We start from the raw sequence: 15405 nt of genomic DNA, 5'->3' as shown, positions 1-15405 counted from the left end.
AACTATAAGATTTAGCAACGGCTCCAATAACTACTGAAATTTCAAAGTATTGAAATGATTTCTCAGGATGCCTGCAACAGTTGATGTGACATAAACGTAGACTTTTACCAGGTCCCAGTCGTACGGCTGTGGCTTGTTTTCTCCATTCATGATATATAGACATACTAGTCAGTTAGAGGTTAGTGGAAATAGCAACATGACTTTTTCTTTTTTCCCCCATCCAAGTTGATGGAGCACAGGCTAAGAATCTCTGGCTTAGAAGCAGCCCTAGTTCAGGAGACCTCATTTCCACACATCTCTGAAGTCAAAAGAGCAGTTTGCAGTGAGAGTGGCTATTCTCAGTACACACGCCAAAGACAGAGCAGCGGCCTGTGCCTGTCCCAAAACTTTTGTAGGGTGTTGCAGAAACACCCACCCATGAAACCCTGCTCAGTGTTATGTGACAGCCTGGATGGGAAGGGAGTTCAGGGGAGAATGGATGCTTGTATGTGTATGGCTGAATCCCTTTGCTGTCTACCTGAAACTATCACCGTTATCGTTAGTTGGTTATACCCCAATATAAAATAAAAAGCTTTAAGGGAAAAAAAAAAATAACCACCCCTGGTCAGGTGCCAAGACACGACATCATATTTGCTCACAAATTCAAGGTTGTGTAATTTCAGCAAGACAAGAAGGAAGGCCAGGACATCGGTAGCTTCCTACCTCACTTGACATCAGGTGGATTTGTGTCTTCACATAACCACAAAAAACAGGGATATTATCACAAAGAGGGTTTAGGAATTGATGGTTCTGGAAGCCTTTTGCAATGGCAGCAGCTGCCTGGGGGAGACAGAAGACAATTCTGACTGTGGGTGTCCTCAGCTGTTAAACTAGCTGTCCTTTGCCCCCACCAAGTTTCCTAAAGACTCTGGTCACAGTCCTGACATGTACGATAACATCATTGATAGATTTCTAGAAACAGTAATGCATTCCTTCCCAGAGACATCCAGTGCTCAGGGGAAGAAAATTGGTTTACAAAACTGAGACTTTGTTTTCAAAACTTTCCAGCTGCACAGAGTTCAACCTCAGGAAGTTTTCCCCAGCTTTGCTGAGCTATTTGAGGTACTGACGTTTAAGAGTCAGAACCCCTAGCTTGCAAGTCAATCCTGAAGCCCTCTGCAAACAAAATCCAAATGGAAGCAACCCCTCAGCCAGGATGGGAGGGGAGTTTAGGGGAGAATGAATACATGTGTATATATGGCTGAATCCCTTCACTGGCCACCTGAAACTCTCACAACATTGTTAATCAGCTGTACCCAAATACAAAATAAAAAGTTTTTAAAAAGGATAGCATATGGACCTGCCCAGGCCACAGGCCCGAGCCCCCAAAATGTGATGGGTGAGGAGCCTGCAGATGCTGCCCCTGGGTGTCTGTGTGGGGCAGGTGGGCCGAGAGCGTGTGCAGGAGGCTGGCACAGGGCCTTCTGCTTAGAACACCAGAGGTGACAGCTGTGTGCTGTGCTTAGTCGCTCTGTCGTATCCAAGTCTTTGTGACCCCATGGACTGTAGCCCACCAGGCTCCTCTGTCCATGGGATTCTCCAGGCAAGAATACTGGAGTGAGTTGCCATGCTGTTCTCCCAGGGATCTACCCAACCCAGGGATCAGACCCAGGTCTCTTGCACTGCTGGCAGATTCTTTACCGTCTGAGCCACTAGGGAAGCCCAAGAATACTGAGTGGGTAGCCTATCCCTTCTCCAGCAGATCTTCCCGACCCAGGAATCAAACCGGGGTCTCCTGCATTGCAGGTGGATTCTTTACCAGCTGAGCTACCACCCAAAGCTTAAACTGGCCACTGCAGGAGGGCCTCCATGGGGGCAGCCCCCGGCCACAGCGCTTTTCCTCTTGATTTCTAACTGTAGCTGCTCTGTTGTTTATGTCCTCAGACACTGAGGAAGTAGGCTGGGTGGTTAGACATCTAACCACAGGCAGAGATGGTGTCGCTCCTTTGCCTCCACTGTTCCCTCAACATTAGACAAGGAGAGGACGTTTGTCAAACCCAAGAGTCATTTTGGGGGCCTCCTGGCACGGCAGCAGGAATCCTGCCTCACTCACTTGGAGTACAGTTGAACTTGTCAGCTCGTTTGACTCCAAATTATTGTAAAGAAAAATTTCAAACCTACAGAAAACTAAAGACTAGAATGTCGACCGTCATATTACTTTATTTAGACTTACCAGTTGCTAATGTTTTGCCATATTTGCTTTCCTTCTCTTGCATTTTTTCCCGTTTTTTTCCCTTTTTACTAAGTCATTCGATGGTAAGTGGTAATGTGACATTTCACCCCATAAATATTTTAGCATGGATGCTTTAATGAGAACCTGTATAACACATGTATTCTTTGCATAACCACACACCATTATCACAACTAAGAATATTAATTACCAGTCATTGAATACAATGATCTAATATCCTGTACATTTTCAGATTTCTCTTATTTGGTCCAATAATGTCTTTCATAACTCTTTTACTTTATTTACTTTCAAATCAGGATGGAATCAGAGTTAACACATTACATTTGGTTGTTATGTCTCTTTAATCGCTTTTAACTAGAATTTCTATCCCATAGTACTACTGCCTTTTTATATAATCCAGGCCAGTTCTTTTAGAATCTCCCACATTCCAGATCTATCTGACTGTTTATAAGTTAACTTGGTCTCCTGTGCTCTAAATTTCCCACACACTAGAAGGCTCATTTAGGCTTAGGTAAAACATTTTGTCAGGATTGCTCCATGAGCAGGGTCGTGTAACTCATCACAAACAGGTAAATGCCTCCGGTTTGAGCAGTGGTTGTCCACTGCTATGAGAACATGGTGTGCTTTGAGAAAAGTTCTAATGCTGGTCCCCTGTGCTCTTTCTAGAACATGTGTGCCATTGAAGCGGAGCTGGAGAAGCAGCTGGGGGAGTTCTCCATCAAGATGAAAGGTATCCTCCCCTCTGTTTAGAGAGGCAGGCGTCAGCCCTGCAGAGCTCCTCCAAGTGTCACATCACGTACTCTATTGTCCTTGTAAAGATACTAGGCCACCTTCTCTTAGCCCTCCCCACTTAATTTATTGATGCTCCAGAACCTTCTCATCCTGAGCCTTGCCTACACACTTCAATATTTACTATGACAGGATCTCAAACATACACAAACATGGAGAGAATATTACAAGAAACCCCCATAGACCCATCACCTCCATTTAATAATTGGCAAGGTTTTGCCGCCTTTGCTTCATCTGCTTCCTTGTCTTTGTTTTTCCTTTGATGAAATAAAACTCATATGTGGGAGTCTCCCCCTGTAGACTGCAATAAGCCTCTCTTAAAGAACAGGGACATCTTGGGACCTCTCTGGTGGTCCAGTGGTTGGGATTCTGTGCTCTCAGCGCCGAGGGCCCAGGTTCAATCCCTGCTCAGGGAACTAAGATCCCACAAGCTGCGTGGTGCTGTCGGGGGGAAAAAATAATAGAGCATCTTACATCACCACGTGCCAAGTATTGTCACTTCTAATAAAATGAACACACCTTTGTTATGGATCCATTCCATTGGCAAATGGCCCAGTCATCTTAAAAGTGAGTTGTATAGTCGGTTTGTTCAAATCAGGATCCACACTAGGTCCACACATTATCACTGGTCATCAAGTATCTCTTTTTAGTTTACTTTTTATCTAAAACAGACCCCACCCTGTTTTGTTTTGTTTTGTTTTCTTACCGTTGACACTACGTTGAAGCCACTGTTGTACAGAATATCCCACTCTCTAGACTTGTCTTTTGGCTTCTCGGTGTCATTGAGTTTGTTCATTTATGCTCTGCTGCTGCTGCTAAGTCGCTTCAGTCGTGTCTCAATCTGTGCAACCCCATAGACAGCACCCCACCAGGCTCCCCCGTCCCCGGGATTCTCCAGGCAAGAACACTGGAGTGGGTTGCCATTTCCTTCTCCAATGCATGAAAATGAAAAGTGAAAGTGAAGTCGCTCAGGCGTGTCCGACTCTTAGCGACCCCATGGACTGCAGCCTACCAGACTCCTCCATCCATGGGATTTTCCAGGCAAGAGTACTTATGCTCTACTTTCCTGTAAAGTGAAGTCTCTCAGTCGTGCCCGATTCTTTGTGACCCCATGGACTGTAGCCTACCAGGCTCCTCTGTCCATGGGATTTTCCAGGCAAGAGTACTGGAATGGGCTGCCATTTCCTTCTCCAGGGGATCTTCCCAACCCAGGGATCAAACCCGGGTCTCCTGCATTGCAGACAGGCACTTTACCATCTGAACCACCAGGGAAGCCCTTCCTGTAAACAACATACCAAGTTCTTCATTTTTAAATGCTTTTTAACGTTAACTCTCCCAGAGGACTGTGCATTTTCCCACCGGCTTTCTGGTATTGACTCCAGAAAGTTCTACCCTAGAAGCAGTGTCAGTTTGCACCACTAGCATCTTCAAGACAAAAAAAAAGCTCTAGTGTTAGAAAACAGAGCATCCCCCAGGTGTCAGGCCAGCAGTCCAGTGCCATCAGGGCTCTCAAACGAGCAGCCATCACAGCAGGCCCTTCTTCCTTCTGAGTCTGGGCCCTTCGCCCACTCACCGCGGAGAAAATGGCTGGTGTGTGCGCCTTTCCTCTGCTGAGGTGTCTTAGCAGCTGCATCCTGGGTTGCTAGTGGGGATTTAATCACTCTCTTGTCTACTTTTTGCCATCAAGGGAGTAGGAAAGGGGCGCTTTTTTAAAAAAGTGTTCAACAGGAAAGCTTCATTTTCCAATGAGTCACCTATCTCAGGAGAGAGATTTTTCTGTCAAGTTTGATGCCTGGAGAGCTTCTCTGTATGAGTATACCTGCCAGTCCACACGACCTTGACCCTCAGCTGCCCACACGGCTTTGTTCTTCTCTCCAGCAAATCCCACTGCCAGTCAGTCTGTTATTCAGTATGAAGTCTCAACGCTTACTTCACTGCTGACGTGCAGCATCTGTGCTTTTTCGGATTTTCGGTCCATCCTCTCCATTTTGAGTCCTCACCTGAGCCAGTGGTTCTAAAGCCACTCGGGCCCTGCCCCCCTCTCAGCATGTCAGGGCGGGGCCCTGGAATGTGTGTATTTTCCATCCTCAGGATGAAAACTACTGTCCTGGGTCAGCATTTCGCAGAGAACACTTCTCTCTCCTTCCAGCTCTCGAGGCACCAGCCACGCAGGCTAGCACCATCTAGGGTCTCACAGCTGAGAGAAATTCCCGTCACACCCATCATCGTCTCACTGTTAACACAGGCAGTTCCATATATCCTGACACTGTTATCAAATGCACCAGTTTGGGGTGGGATGGTAATTTCCCCATTTCTGCCATGGGGAACAGGGTTAAGTGACTTGTCCCCAAAGTCGCACAGTACTTTATTTTTTTGCTGCAGTGGGATCTTAGTTCCCCAGCCAGGGATCAAACTCATGCTCTCTGGAACAGAAGTGCCAAGTCTTAACCGCTGGACCATCAGGGAAGTTCTAACACAGTTGAGCAGATATGACAAAAGATTGCTCAAAGAATGTTCTCTTCTCTGTGGGATGGTCATCCTCCACCCAGCACACAGGCATCCCGGGAGAGGTGTGGGAGAAAGGGGATCCCACCCACCGGAACTGGACCTCAGGCCTGGTGGTCAGTGAGGAGGCTGTGGGGACTCTGCCATCCACTGGGGGACTGGCTGCCCAGCCGAAGAACAAATCCGCATTATGACGAGTTATCGTGATGGACGGACTGAACTTTCTGCTGGCTCCTGGTCTTCCATCACTACCCTTGACTTTGTTCTCTCCCCCTACCCAATGGGCTTCCCTGGCTTCTCTCTGGGTTCAGGGATCAGTCAAACCTGCAAGCTCACTTCCGCTTTCCTAATCTAACATGAAAACTTCAATTATTTCTATGAAGCCTTTCAAGGGCAATATCCCCATGAAAATCGTCCTTTCTCTTGATAAAAGGAAGCCAGTCACTTGCACTGCCAAGAAATCTTGCATCTTTGCAGTTAGCTACTTTATCTGTTATTAATTCTGGTAAGAAAAAATTACGGCTCCCAACATACATAGTGACATAAACTGAGGATCTTTCATAACATTCTCAGACCTGGTAACTCAGCTTCTTCCTGCCACACCCTTCCCCACTTCCTTTTTCACCCCACCCCAACCCACAACAACAAAATCATTCTGTGGGGCTTTTGGTGGGGGTGGGGTAGGTGATGGTTAAAAGCAATTGATCAAGTGCTCACTGAGCTGCTGTTGGCCAGCTGCATCCTGGTAAACAGTCCCTGGCCTTGACTTCCACACAGTCTACTGGAGAAAATGGATGCATGAGCCAGTCCAATTCAGTGGAATAAACAACCTGCCTAACCAATAATGTGGCCAATTGCTTAGAAGCCTGGCAGGGAGGGGTGAGAAGGGGGACAGAAGCAGGAAAGAGAAAGGCTTCCCGGATGTAACTTTTGTGTTAGAATAAGAGGACCTTGGGCTTCCCAGGTGTCACTGCCTTCCAATGCAGGAGGCATAAGCGACTCAGGTTTGATTCCTCAGTCAGGAAGATTTCCCTGGAGGGAGGGTATGGCAACCCACTTCAGTATTCTTGCCTGGAGAATCCTATAGACAGAGGAGCCTGGCGGGCGACGGTCCATAGGGTCATACAGAGTTGGATACAGCTGAGCAACTCCACTCCAGTACTCTTGCCTGGAAAATCCCATGGATGGAGGACCCTGGTGCGCTGCAGTCCATGGGGTCGCTAAGAGTCGGACAGGACTGAGCGACTTCACTTTCATGCATTGGAGAAGGAAATAGCAACCCACTCCAGCGTTCTTGCCTGGAGAATCCCAGGGACGGGGGAGCCTGGTGGGCTACCATCTATGGGGTCACACAGAGTCGGACACAATTGAAGCGACTTAGCAGCAGAGCAACTGAGCAAGCAGGAAAGGTCCTTGGGAGGAGAGTTGTGGGGCTCCTTGGTGCCAGATTTTAAAGAGGCTCCAGTGCCAGGCTAAAGAGGGAGTGTGCAGAGCCATCCACCAATGTGCACATGAAAAGATCTGGTCCGTTACTGAAATCAACTTCTTCTCCCGGTTATTACCTACTTCGAATTAAGTTCCAGGCAGTGTGTATGTCCAAAAGTCTGTCCTGGCCCTTGCAGCTTTCAGGGCAGGTCCAGTCCAGGAGAGGGGACATCTACAAGGGAGCCAGTATATCTGCATTATTTATGCCTCAGCATAAATCTGTCAGGCCTGTAATGGGAGCTCCCAGCTATTCAGCTATTTGGCTGTTTTCCTTGGAGTAGAAAGTGTGACTTCCTTAGCTTCAGAATGGCTCCCCCCAGTGCTAAATTTTGTTAAAATTGTCATGAATTTCCAACCAGCCTTTTCTCTGTGTACGTGCTGCCAGCCAACATGTGTGATCCTTTTTATCTTTGGAAAAGAATATCCTTGTAGATCCTTGTAGAACTAGAAAAAAAAAGGGATGCGTTCTTCTGGTAGAATGGCCCTTGAGCAAAGGAAGAGCAGGGTGGGTGACTGCTCACTGTAGTACCTGGGGCTTCTGAAGGAGGTTGTGGGAGAGCTGTTTCATCAGTCAGTCGCGTTTATAGTAAAGCATCCACAAGAGGCAGGAAGACACACCATGGAGGTAAAAGGCCCCTCAGCCCCTCACCTCCCATGTCCTTCTCTGGTGCTGACCCCTGTGGTGGGTTTTGGAGTGATCATCATGAAAGTTCTGTAGACAATGCTGCATTCATCCCTAAACCACTGAGGGACAGGAAGCTTTCCCCAGTTGAAAGTCCAAACAGGCATCAGAGTCTGAAAGAAACCTGGCCAGGTTGAAAGGATACTCACTAGGCAGTAAACGCAGCTGTTTCAGTTATGCCGTCAGTACCGTAATGGCTTACATAAGCGGACAGGACTTGAAGAAGCATAGCATAGCCCCAGGCCTGTTTTTACCTACCTACTGCCACATGCCATGATATGGTGATAATCACAGTATCAGTGTGATGGAACTACAAGCAATTCAAAAAAACTTTTGCTTTAATAACATGAGCTGAGAAGCTCAAAAACATCTGTACCAAGTAGCTTTCTCCCATTTGGATAAGTTATTCCAATACAAAATTTCTAGTGATTTTGAGAGGGGGAAAAAAAAAAAACCTTCAAAGGATTTTCACCTTTACTCTCCTTTATCCAGCAAGGATATCAGATCATTTTTTTAGGTTTTGTTTTGTTTTCTTTTCTTTTTTAACCAGGCCTCCACTGTAATTACAGAGGTAGGTAAACAGGCAGTAGATGAATTCTGAATAGTCTGTAGAGGTTTTTAGAGAGTGTTTAGGATTTTATTGGAATTGGCATGTCCAGCCAATTTGGATTTATAAAAACAAGTTGATTGTGCTTTGCTTCAGAAGTACTCAAAATAAAAGACTAGTTGTCCAGAAAACTATTAGTGAAAATTGGCTTCTTTAATTCTGCTCTTATTTCAGTAAATCTTTTTAAGAGGCTTGTTAATGTTCTTGTTAGAAACTGGTCCTCAATGGAGTGATTCTGTGGATGGAGAGGTGTGAGGAACTGATAAGTTGCTGCCATCTACTGACAGAGAGTGGTAACAGCAGGTGCTTTTTGAGGCCTCCATGGACCTTCTCTATCTCAGCCCTGGCATCACCCATGGAACTGGTGGAAAGCAGATTCATCTATCTCACAGTCTCACGACTTACCGGGGTTCTTCATAGAGGAAACACCCTTATCTGCCTGGCAAGCATCTTTCCCATCATCCCAGCAAGGAATGTCCTTTCTCGCTGAGATAGGTGGAATTCCCAACAATAGCTGTGCCCACAGAGGGTCCCCAGAAGATATTACATGAGTTTTCAAAAAGGCCTGACACTTTTTTATAAATGTGCCAGTGAGGGTTTGTAAAGAGGAGAAACTGACTTTGTGTCTCTGATCCCAACTGCTTGCTTACAGGTCTGGCTGGCTTTGCTCGCCTCTGTCCTGGAGATCAATATGAAGTAAGTATGGTGTCAGTCTGGGTGTTGGACTTGAGAGACAAGAGTCAGTTGTCGTTATTTTGCTTCTTCAATTGTCTTTTTATTTGTATTTTTTTCGTTTTGAAAAAGAAATTTGGGCCCATAAGAAAGTTTAGAGATTAGTATAAGACCTCTCATATATGGGTCATCTAGACACTAATTTTTAACATTATGCCACGTTTGCTTTATTATTATTACTATCGTTGTTGTTATTTTTCTGAACCATTGTAGATTGATGCACAGATATCATGACCCTTCACCCATAAATTATTTTCCTGAATACAGGAAGACATTCTTTCATATAAACGTTGTCCAGTTCTTGACATGAGCAGACTTGGCATTCATCCCTTAGCTTGTATCGTTAGATATGAGATCTACAGTCATGTTTTTCCATGCCTCAATATTGTCCTCGATAGCAGCTTTTTTCCTGACCCAAGATCCAATCCAGGATTATGACTTCTTGTAAGTATCAGGAGTGAAGAATCGTGAAATCTAGATCTTTCTTTATAAAAAGTATACTCCATAAAGTAAAAAAAGCTTTTTATCTTTTTCCTTTTCAGAAGGGAACCTGCATAATTATTTCATCTAACCGTCACCTCCAGAACCTTCTCTAATCATTCATCTTGGTGGGAGGTTGGGGGAAATGTATCTTCCTCTAACCAGTAAAGCTGTCTGCCTGAGGGGAGTCTGCACACCCTCTCCCCAGAGAGTGTCAGGTTTCAAAATCCTTGTCCAGCTCCATCTCCCTTTCCCAAAAGGAGGATGTGTTATTTCTTGCTTCTGGCTGCTGAGTAGATTTTAGCTGTTGGCTCCTCGTCTCTCTGAAGGGGCTGGGGAGTGTGCAGAATTAATCCAGTGGTTTTTCTACTGAAGCAGAACTGAGGAAAGAAAGAGCTGGTTGACCTGAGTGAGCTGAAAGGCTTGATACAATAACCTTTTTTTAAAGGAAGCCCTCCGCACTGGGCCCTAGAGGAGCAGAACTTAACTCCCTTTTGAAAGTCTTTCCCCACTGGTCCTCTGCTCCACCCACTCCCACCCCGAGAACTTTAAGAAGTGACAGTCAGGATGTGGTGTGAGGATGCTGGAGAAGGGGAGGAGCGGTTGTTACCTGCCTTTTCGATCCTGGTGTTTGGAGGGGAAGCGGGTGAGAGCAGCGGAACCTGAGGACCCTTTGGCGTCTTCTCCCCAGATTTTCATGAAGTATGGCCGACAGAGGTGGAAACTGAAAGGCAGGATAGAGGTAAACGGCAAACAGAGCTGGGACGGAGAAGAGATGGTGTTCCTGCCGCTGATAGTCGGGTTCATTTCCATCAAGGTACGGGACCTGTCCCCAAGACCTCTGTCTGCTGCCCCTCCACCCCCCAGACCGCTGTCTGTGCTACAAGCACGTCCCCAGACCCACCCTCGTGTCAGAGCGGGCAGTGTAAATGTGAGACGGGCTCGGGAAACACCCACCTCCAGCTTCAGATACGATTCTGCAATGCCTGCCCCGGCCAAGAAAAACAAAGGAGAGGGGCTGCCTTCGTCCAGCGCTGTCCTGTAAGGCCTTTCTCCCTTCCCTCTCTCACCAGGTCACAGAACTCAAAGGGCTGGCGACTCACCTCCTGGTGGGCAGCGTGACCTGTGAGACCAAAGAGCTGTTTGCAGCCCGACCTCAGGTGGTGGCTGTGGACATCAATGACCTTGGCACCATCAAACTCAACCTGGAAATCACCTGGTAGTAAGTTGCCCTTTTTTATATCATCGCAATGAAAACACGTGTCACACGCTCGTGCTGTTCCCGGGGGGGAGAGGGGTGTGGACCATCAGAATCACCAAGGAGCTTGGCATGAACGCTGACTCTCAGGCCCCACCCCAGGGCCCAGGAATCTCTTTAATAGGGTTGCTAGGTGTTCACACATGTTAATATCATATCACTACTCTCCTCTTTGACTTTCTGTTTTTAAACATTTTATCCTGCCTCCATCCCTCCTTCTCAACCCTTGAACGTATATAAAGAAATGTATCTCTCAAGTCAACTGATGTGAAGGAAAGAAATGGTCCAGTATGAGATATTTTGTCTGCAGAAAGATCCTGATGCTTGCTGTGGTGTCTTAATTGCTTAACCCTCTTTATCTCAGACATCATACAGTGCTTTGGAAAGCTTTGGATATCTTTAGTCTCTCTACACTCTAAATGCTGAAATAGAATATTTCCAAAGGGCAAGAGAAATCTTTTGTCAAAATAAGGAACTTAAAAGTAGTTTTCTGCTAAGAGGGGTGGGGGGTGGCAGGGAGGCTCAAGAGGGAGGGGCCATATGTATACTTATGGCTGATACACGTTGTTGTATGGCCGAAAGCAACACAACATTGTAAAGCAATTATCCTCCAAATAACAAGTGGTTTTCTGAAGTCATCCCATGGGAAAGGTCTTGCTAAGTTATGAAACACTGGTTGCTCACAACAGTTGATCTTACGCCCATGTTACCAAGTAATGAGGGCCTGTCGAATATTAACATCTGGGCCCCTTTACGACACAGAGGGTCAGGCATGGAAGCAGCAAAGACGTGTAACCTTGTCACTGAAACAGTGTCCACATGATTTGCCTAGCCCGTCTCTCCTCATAATTTGTAACCACTGACATCTCAAATGCAAGCCCCTGCTGGATGAGCCCATGGCAGGATGACTAATGGCATCCTTGTGAACAGACTGTTGTCCTCTCAATCACGCAGCAGGCGCTGGGTGAACTGAAATGAACAGGAGTGTTTTCTTCAGAACCAAACAATAATCTATTACTCTCCTGTATCATTAAAGCATCCGTCCTTGCAAAGCTCCAGGAATTTTTACAGACTTCTTAAACATCTTGTGTTATGCTAAGTCACTTCATTCGTGTCCAACTCTTTGCAACTCTTTGGACTGTAACCTCCCAGGCTCCTCTATCCCTGGGATTCTCCAGGCAAGAATACTGGAGTGGGTTGACATGCCCTCCTCCAGGGGATCTTCCTGACCTAGAGATCAAACCCACATCTCCTGTGGCTCCTGCATCACAGGCAGATTCTTTATGTTTATGTCTCTAATATGAATGGAGAAGCAGATTTAATTGGTATCCAGGTGTGCTCATAAATTGTGCTTAAAGCTGTGATGATAATCTGTGGTCCTTTGGGTGAGTCTAGACTTCTTTTTCTGCTCCACTTTTTTAAAATCATGGTTTGTTTGGTGACAGACCAATTCAGCCAAAACCAGCCCAGCTCTCCAGCTTCCCTGGTGGCTCAGTGGTAAAAAATCTGCCTGCCAACACAGGAGACACGGTTCTGTCCCTGGGTTGGGATGATTCCTGGAGAAGGGAATGGCAGCCTACTCCAGTATTCTTGCCTGGACAGAGGAGCCCCGCCGGCTATAGTCCAAGGGGTCACAGAGTCAGACATGACTTAGTGACTGGACAACAGACAGCAAGCCCAGTTCCCACTGGCTGAGTTTACATTAGTATAATGAGGTGCTTTCTTGGCCTGCGGTCTGGTGATGATGGGTGATTTTAACAAGCATGCGTTCATGGGGTCCTGTTGTTTTGCAGTCCGTTTGACGTGGAGGACGTGACCCCATCCTCGGGCGCTGGGAACAAGGTGGCCGCCCTCCAGAGAAGAATGTCCATGTATAGCCAGGGTACTCCGGAAACGCCCACCTTCAAAGATCACTCCTTCTTCGTAAGTTCTGTGTGCTTTCTGGAGGTGCGGTGATGAACCTGAGGCGGTGCTTGCATTCAGCCTCTGAAATGCCTAACGTACAGTGTTAGGGAGTCTCAATAATTCTTAATGCAGTCACCCCTCTGTATCCTCTGGGGTTCGTTCCGGGAACTCCCCTTTGATAGCAAAATCCGAAGATGCTCCAGTCAGTCTTTTATATGAAATGGCAGTGTTTGCACATAACCTTCACATCTTCCCGTGTATGCTAGATCATCTCTAGATTACCTATGATACTTAATGTAATGTAAATGACACAGAAATAGTTGTAAATACAGTGTAAATGCTATGTAAATAGTTGCCAGCAAATTGGCAAATTGAAGTTTTCCTTTTTGGAACTTTCGGGAATTTCTTTTCCATGGATGCATAACCCTTGGATACAGAGGGGAGGGCCGACTGTGATGTCATCTTCAAGTTCACCCCAACCCAGTGGTGACTAAGGGAAGCACATGCCTAGATGCCCGTGGCCACCGGTGCCCAGGTGGTCAACCCACTCTGTCCCCGCTCTGCTCCCCACCCCCACTTACCTGTTACTTTGATCAACGCATGTCAACTTTTCCATTCATTCTCTGAGATCAGCCTTTTAAAGAAGTAGATGTAAATAAGGGCCCCTTGTTTTAATCAGCAACGCTTGCTTAAGAGCTGACAGAAACATAGTAACCTGCTACTTTCCACTAACTCCCCATCTTGCTTTGACTTCTGAAGAGATGGTTGCATCCTTCACCCGACAAGCCAAGGCTGTCTGTCTTGAGTGCCTTGCAAGACTCTTTCTTTGCCAAGCTGCACCGCAGCCGCTCTTTCAGTGACCTGCCCTCCCTCAGGCTGAGACCCAAGGCCGTGCTAGAGTTTTATGTGAGTGTGGGTGGCCCGCCGGGGTGTGACGTGCTTGCCTTTGGGGGCTGGTGGCATGTATGCTTCGGCATGCCTCTTGCTTTATCTTCGCTCTCATGCTCACTGGCTAACGGTTACAGGTCTCCTGTCTGCAGGGTGGGAAATTTGGGCTTGCATGCACCTTTGTGAGAGAGGCCGTTTGTCCTTCCCTTCCCATGATCTCTGCTTTTGTGCTGTGACTTTTTTCCACTGTGGCAAAGATATCCATGGTAACAAGATTGTCATTTAAAAAAACACAGTCACACATGAAGTCAAAGAAGTTTCTCATTCACAAGTTAAGCTAATGTATCACTAATATCAATCTTTACAGTTGTAGCCTTCAAAAACTGGCATTTGAGGAAGTCAGAAAGATTTAAACCAATTTTCCTGGAGCTCTTTTTATTGAAAGAGGTTCTTAGCCTTAGTGTGTTTTATACTATCATAGTAAAAGAGGCTCTAATTTTCAGTCAAAGATGTAATAAGTTACCTACATGATACGTGTTGCCCTTTATGTCACAGGAGAATACACATACACACATGTATGTACATACATGGCGTGTTCTGCCCTTTACAGACATATAAATAATCTTTGAATGTCCAGAGAGGAGGAAAGGGTGAAAAGTCTTCTGGTTAATAATAATAATAACCTCTTATTCACTGAATTAAAATAAAAAACCACCAGTAAAATGGATGGGGCTAAATGCCAATGAAATTTACAAGGGAAGTGGGAAGACGATATGGGAAAGATAAAGCAGGCACCAGCCGATAGAGTAACTACCAACGCCAAGCGTATATTCATGCTCATACAGTGTGAGTCAGAGGGCTGAAGAGGGAGTTGGCAGCGATTTTAGTCACATCATTTAAACAAGAGCAAGATTAGAAAAAAAATGTGATGGCTTCCTATAGCCTTTTGAACTATATGTTCATAAAGCCTTTTGAACTTGATGAACACAGACTCCTCAGAGCAGCCAGTTCCCTTCCAGCCCAGCTCTCCAGGCCCACCTCCCATCTCTCCAGGCTTCATTCTCTGCCCAGCGCCCCGCCTCCCCATGCACCCTCCCTCTCAGGATCTCCCGCGGACTGTTGTTCCTTCTAGAACACACTTCCTCCCCCTCCTTCCTTTCTTCTCTGTCTTCCAGGGCTGAGTTCCAGGTTGTCTCTCTCCCAGGCTGCAGCCACCCCCTTGCTCCAGCGCCCACATCACCCGTCAGTTACAACATCCCAGCCCTCCTGTGCCTGTTTGTATGCTCGGCCCCTTGGCATCTGGTACAGCCGCTTCGGCAGGCAGCTCAGTCTAACTCGACCTTTGCCGCTTAAGTCCGAGCAAATATGGGCTTGGGAATGTGAGGCTGCAGAGAAATGGCTGAAGTGGAGTTTGGAGTTTAAATAAGAATCGAGATCACCCAGGGTCCCCCGCCTTCCTTACTTAGCCAAGGCCTCTGCCTCCCTCAGAGCTGCTGGAAGTGTATGTTCTGAAGGCGAGTTGAGGCTGGGCCAGACAGCTCACAGGACCAAGGGTTCTGTGAGATGCCCAGGGGACCCCATGGAGGAAGTGCCGGGAGCAGGACTCAGCCTTCCGCCATCTCTCCCCAGAAGCTTCCTCTTTCATTGCTCCCTGGAGGCATAAAGCCTGTTTGTGGGGGGATGAGAGGAGGGTAGAGATAGAGGAGGAAGGAAACTGAAGTGAAGGAGCTGGCAGTAGTAAGGGGAGCAGCGGCACCCCCACAACGGTCCCTGCAGCTCCCTCCACCCCCTCCCCATCCCGCCCCGCCACCCCTACCCCCTATCCCACCCCCCCCCTGCTCCGA

At 46.9% G+C, this 15405-nt stretch overlaps 1 protein-coding gene across 5 annotated transcripts in view; it reads left to right on the top strand.

Annotated features, from left to right (window-relative positions):
- The window catches only part of RIPOR2 (RHO family interacting cell polarization regulator 2), a 109206-nt gene that overhangs the window by 71413 nt on the left and 22388 nt on the right, over nucleotides 1–15405 (top strand). For 4 of the 5 annotated variants that reach the window (XM_040249939.1, XM_040249940.1, XM_040249941.1 and 1 more), the window contains exons 8-12: nucleotides 2897–2960; nucleotides 8951–8994; nucleotides 10202–10327; nucleotides 10584–10732; nucleotides 12562–12691. In XM_040249939.1, the coding sequence (XP_040105873.1) occupies nucleotides 2897–2960; nucleotides 8951–8994; nucleotides 10202–10327; nucleotides 10584–10732; nucleotides 12562–12691 (513 nt within the window). Of the gene's footprint in view, nucleotides 1–2896; nucleotides 2961–8950; nucleotides 8995–10201; nucleotides 10328–10583; nucleotides 10733–12561; nucleotides 12692–13432; nucleotides 13580–15405 lie in introns of all 5 variants that reach the window. The other variant, XM_040249943.1, reaches the window with a different exon arrangement.

Source organism: Oryx dammah, unplaced genomic scaffold (genome assembly GCF_014754425.2).
Source record: "Oryx dammah isolate SB20612 unplaced genomic scaffold, SCBI_Odam_1.1 HiC_scaffold_11, whole genome shotgun sequence".
In the NCBI taxonomy this organism is placed as follows: domain Eukaryota; kingdom Metazoa; phylum Chordata; class Mammalia; order Artiodactyla; family Bovidae; genus Oryx; species Oryx dammah.
Note: the sequence above shows the minus strand (reverse complement) of the source record. Positions and strands in the feature narration are given on the sequence as shown.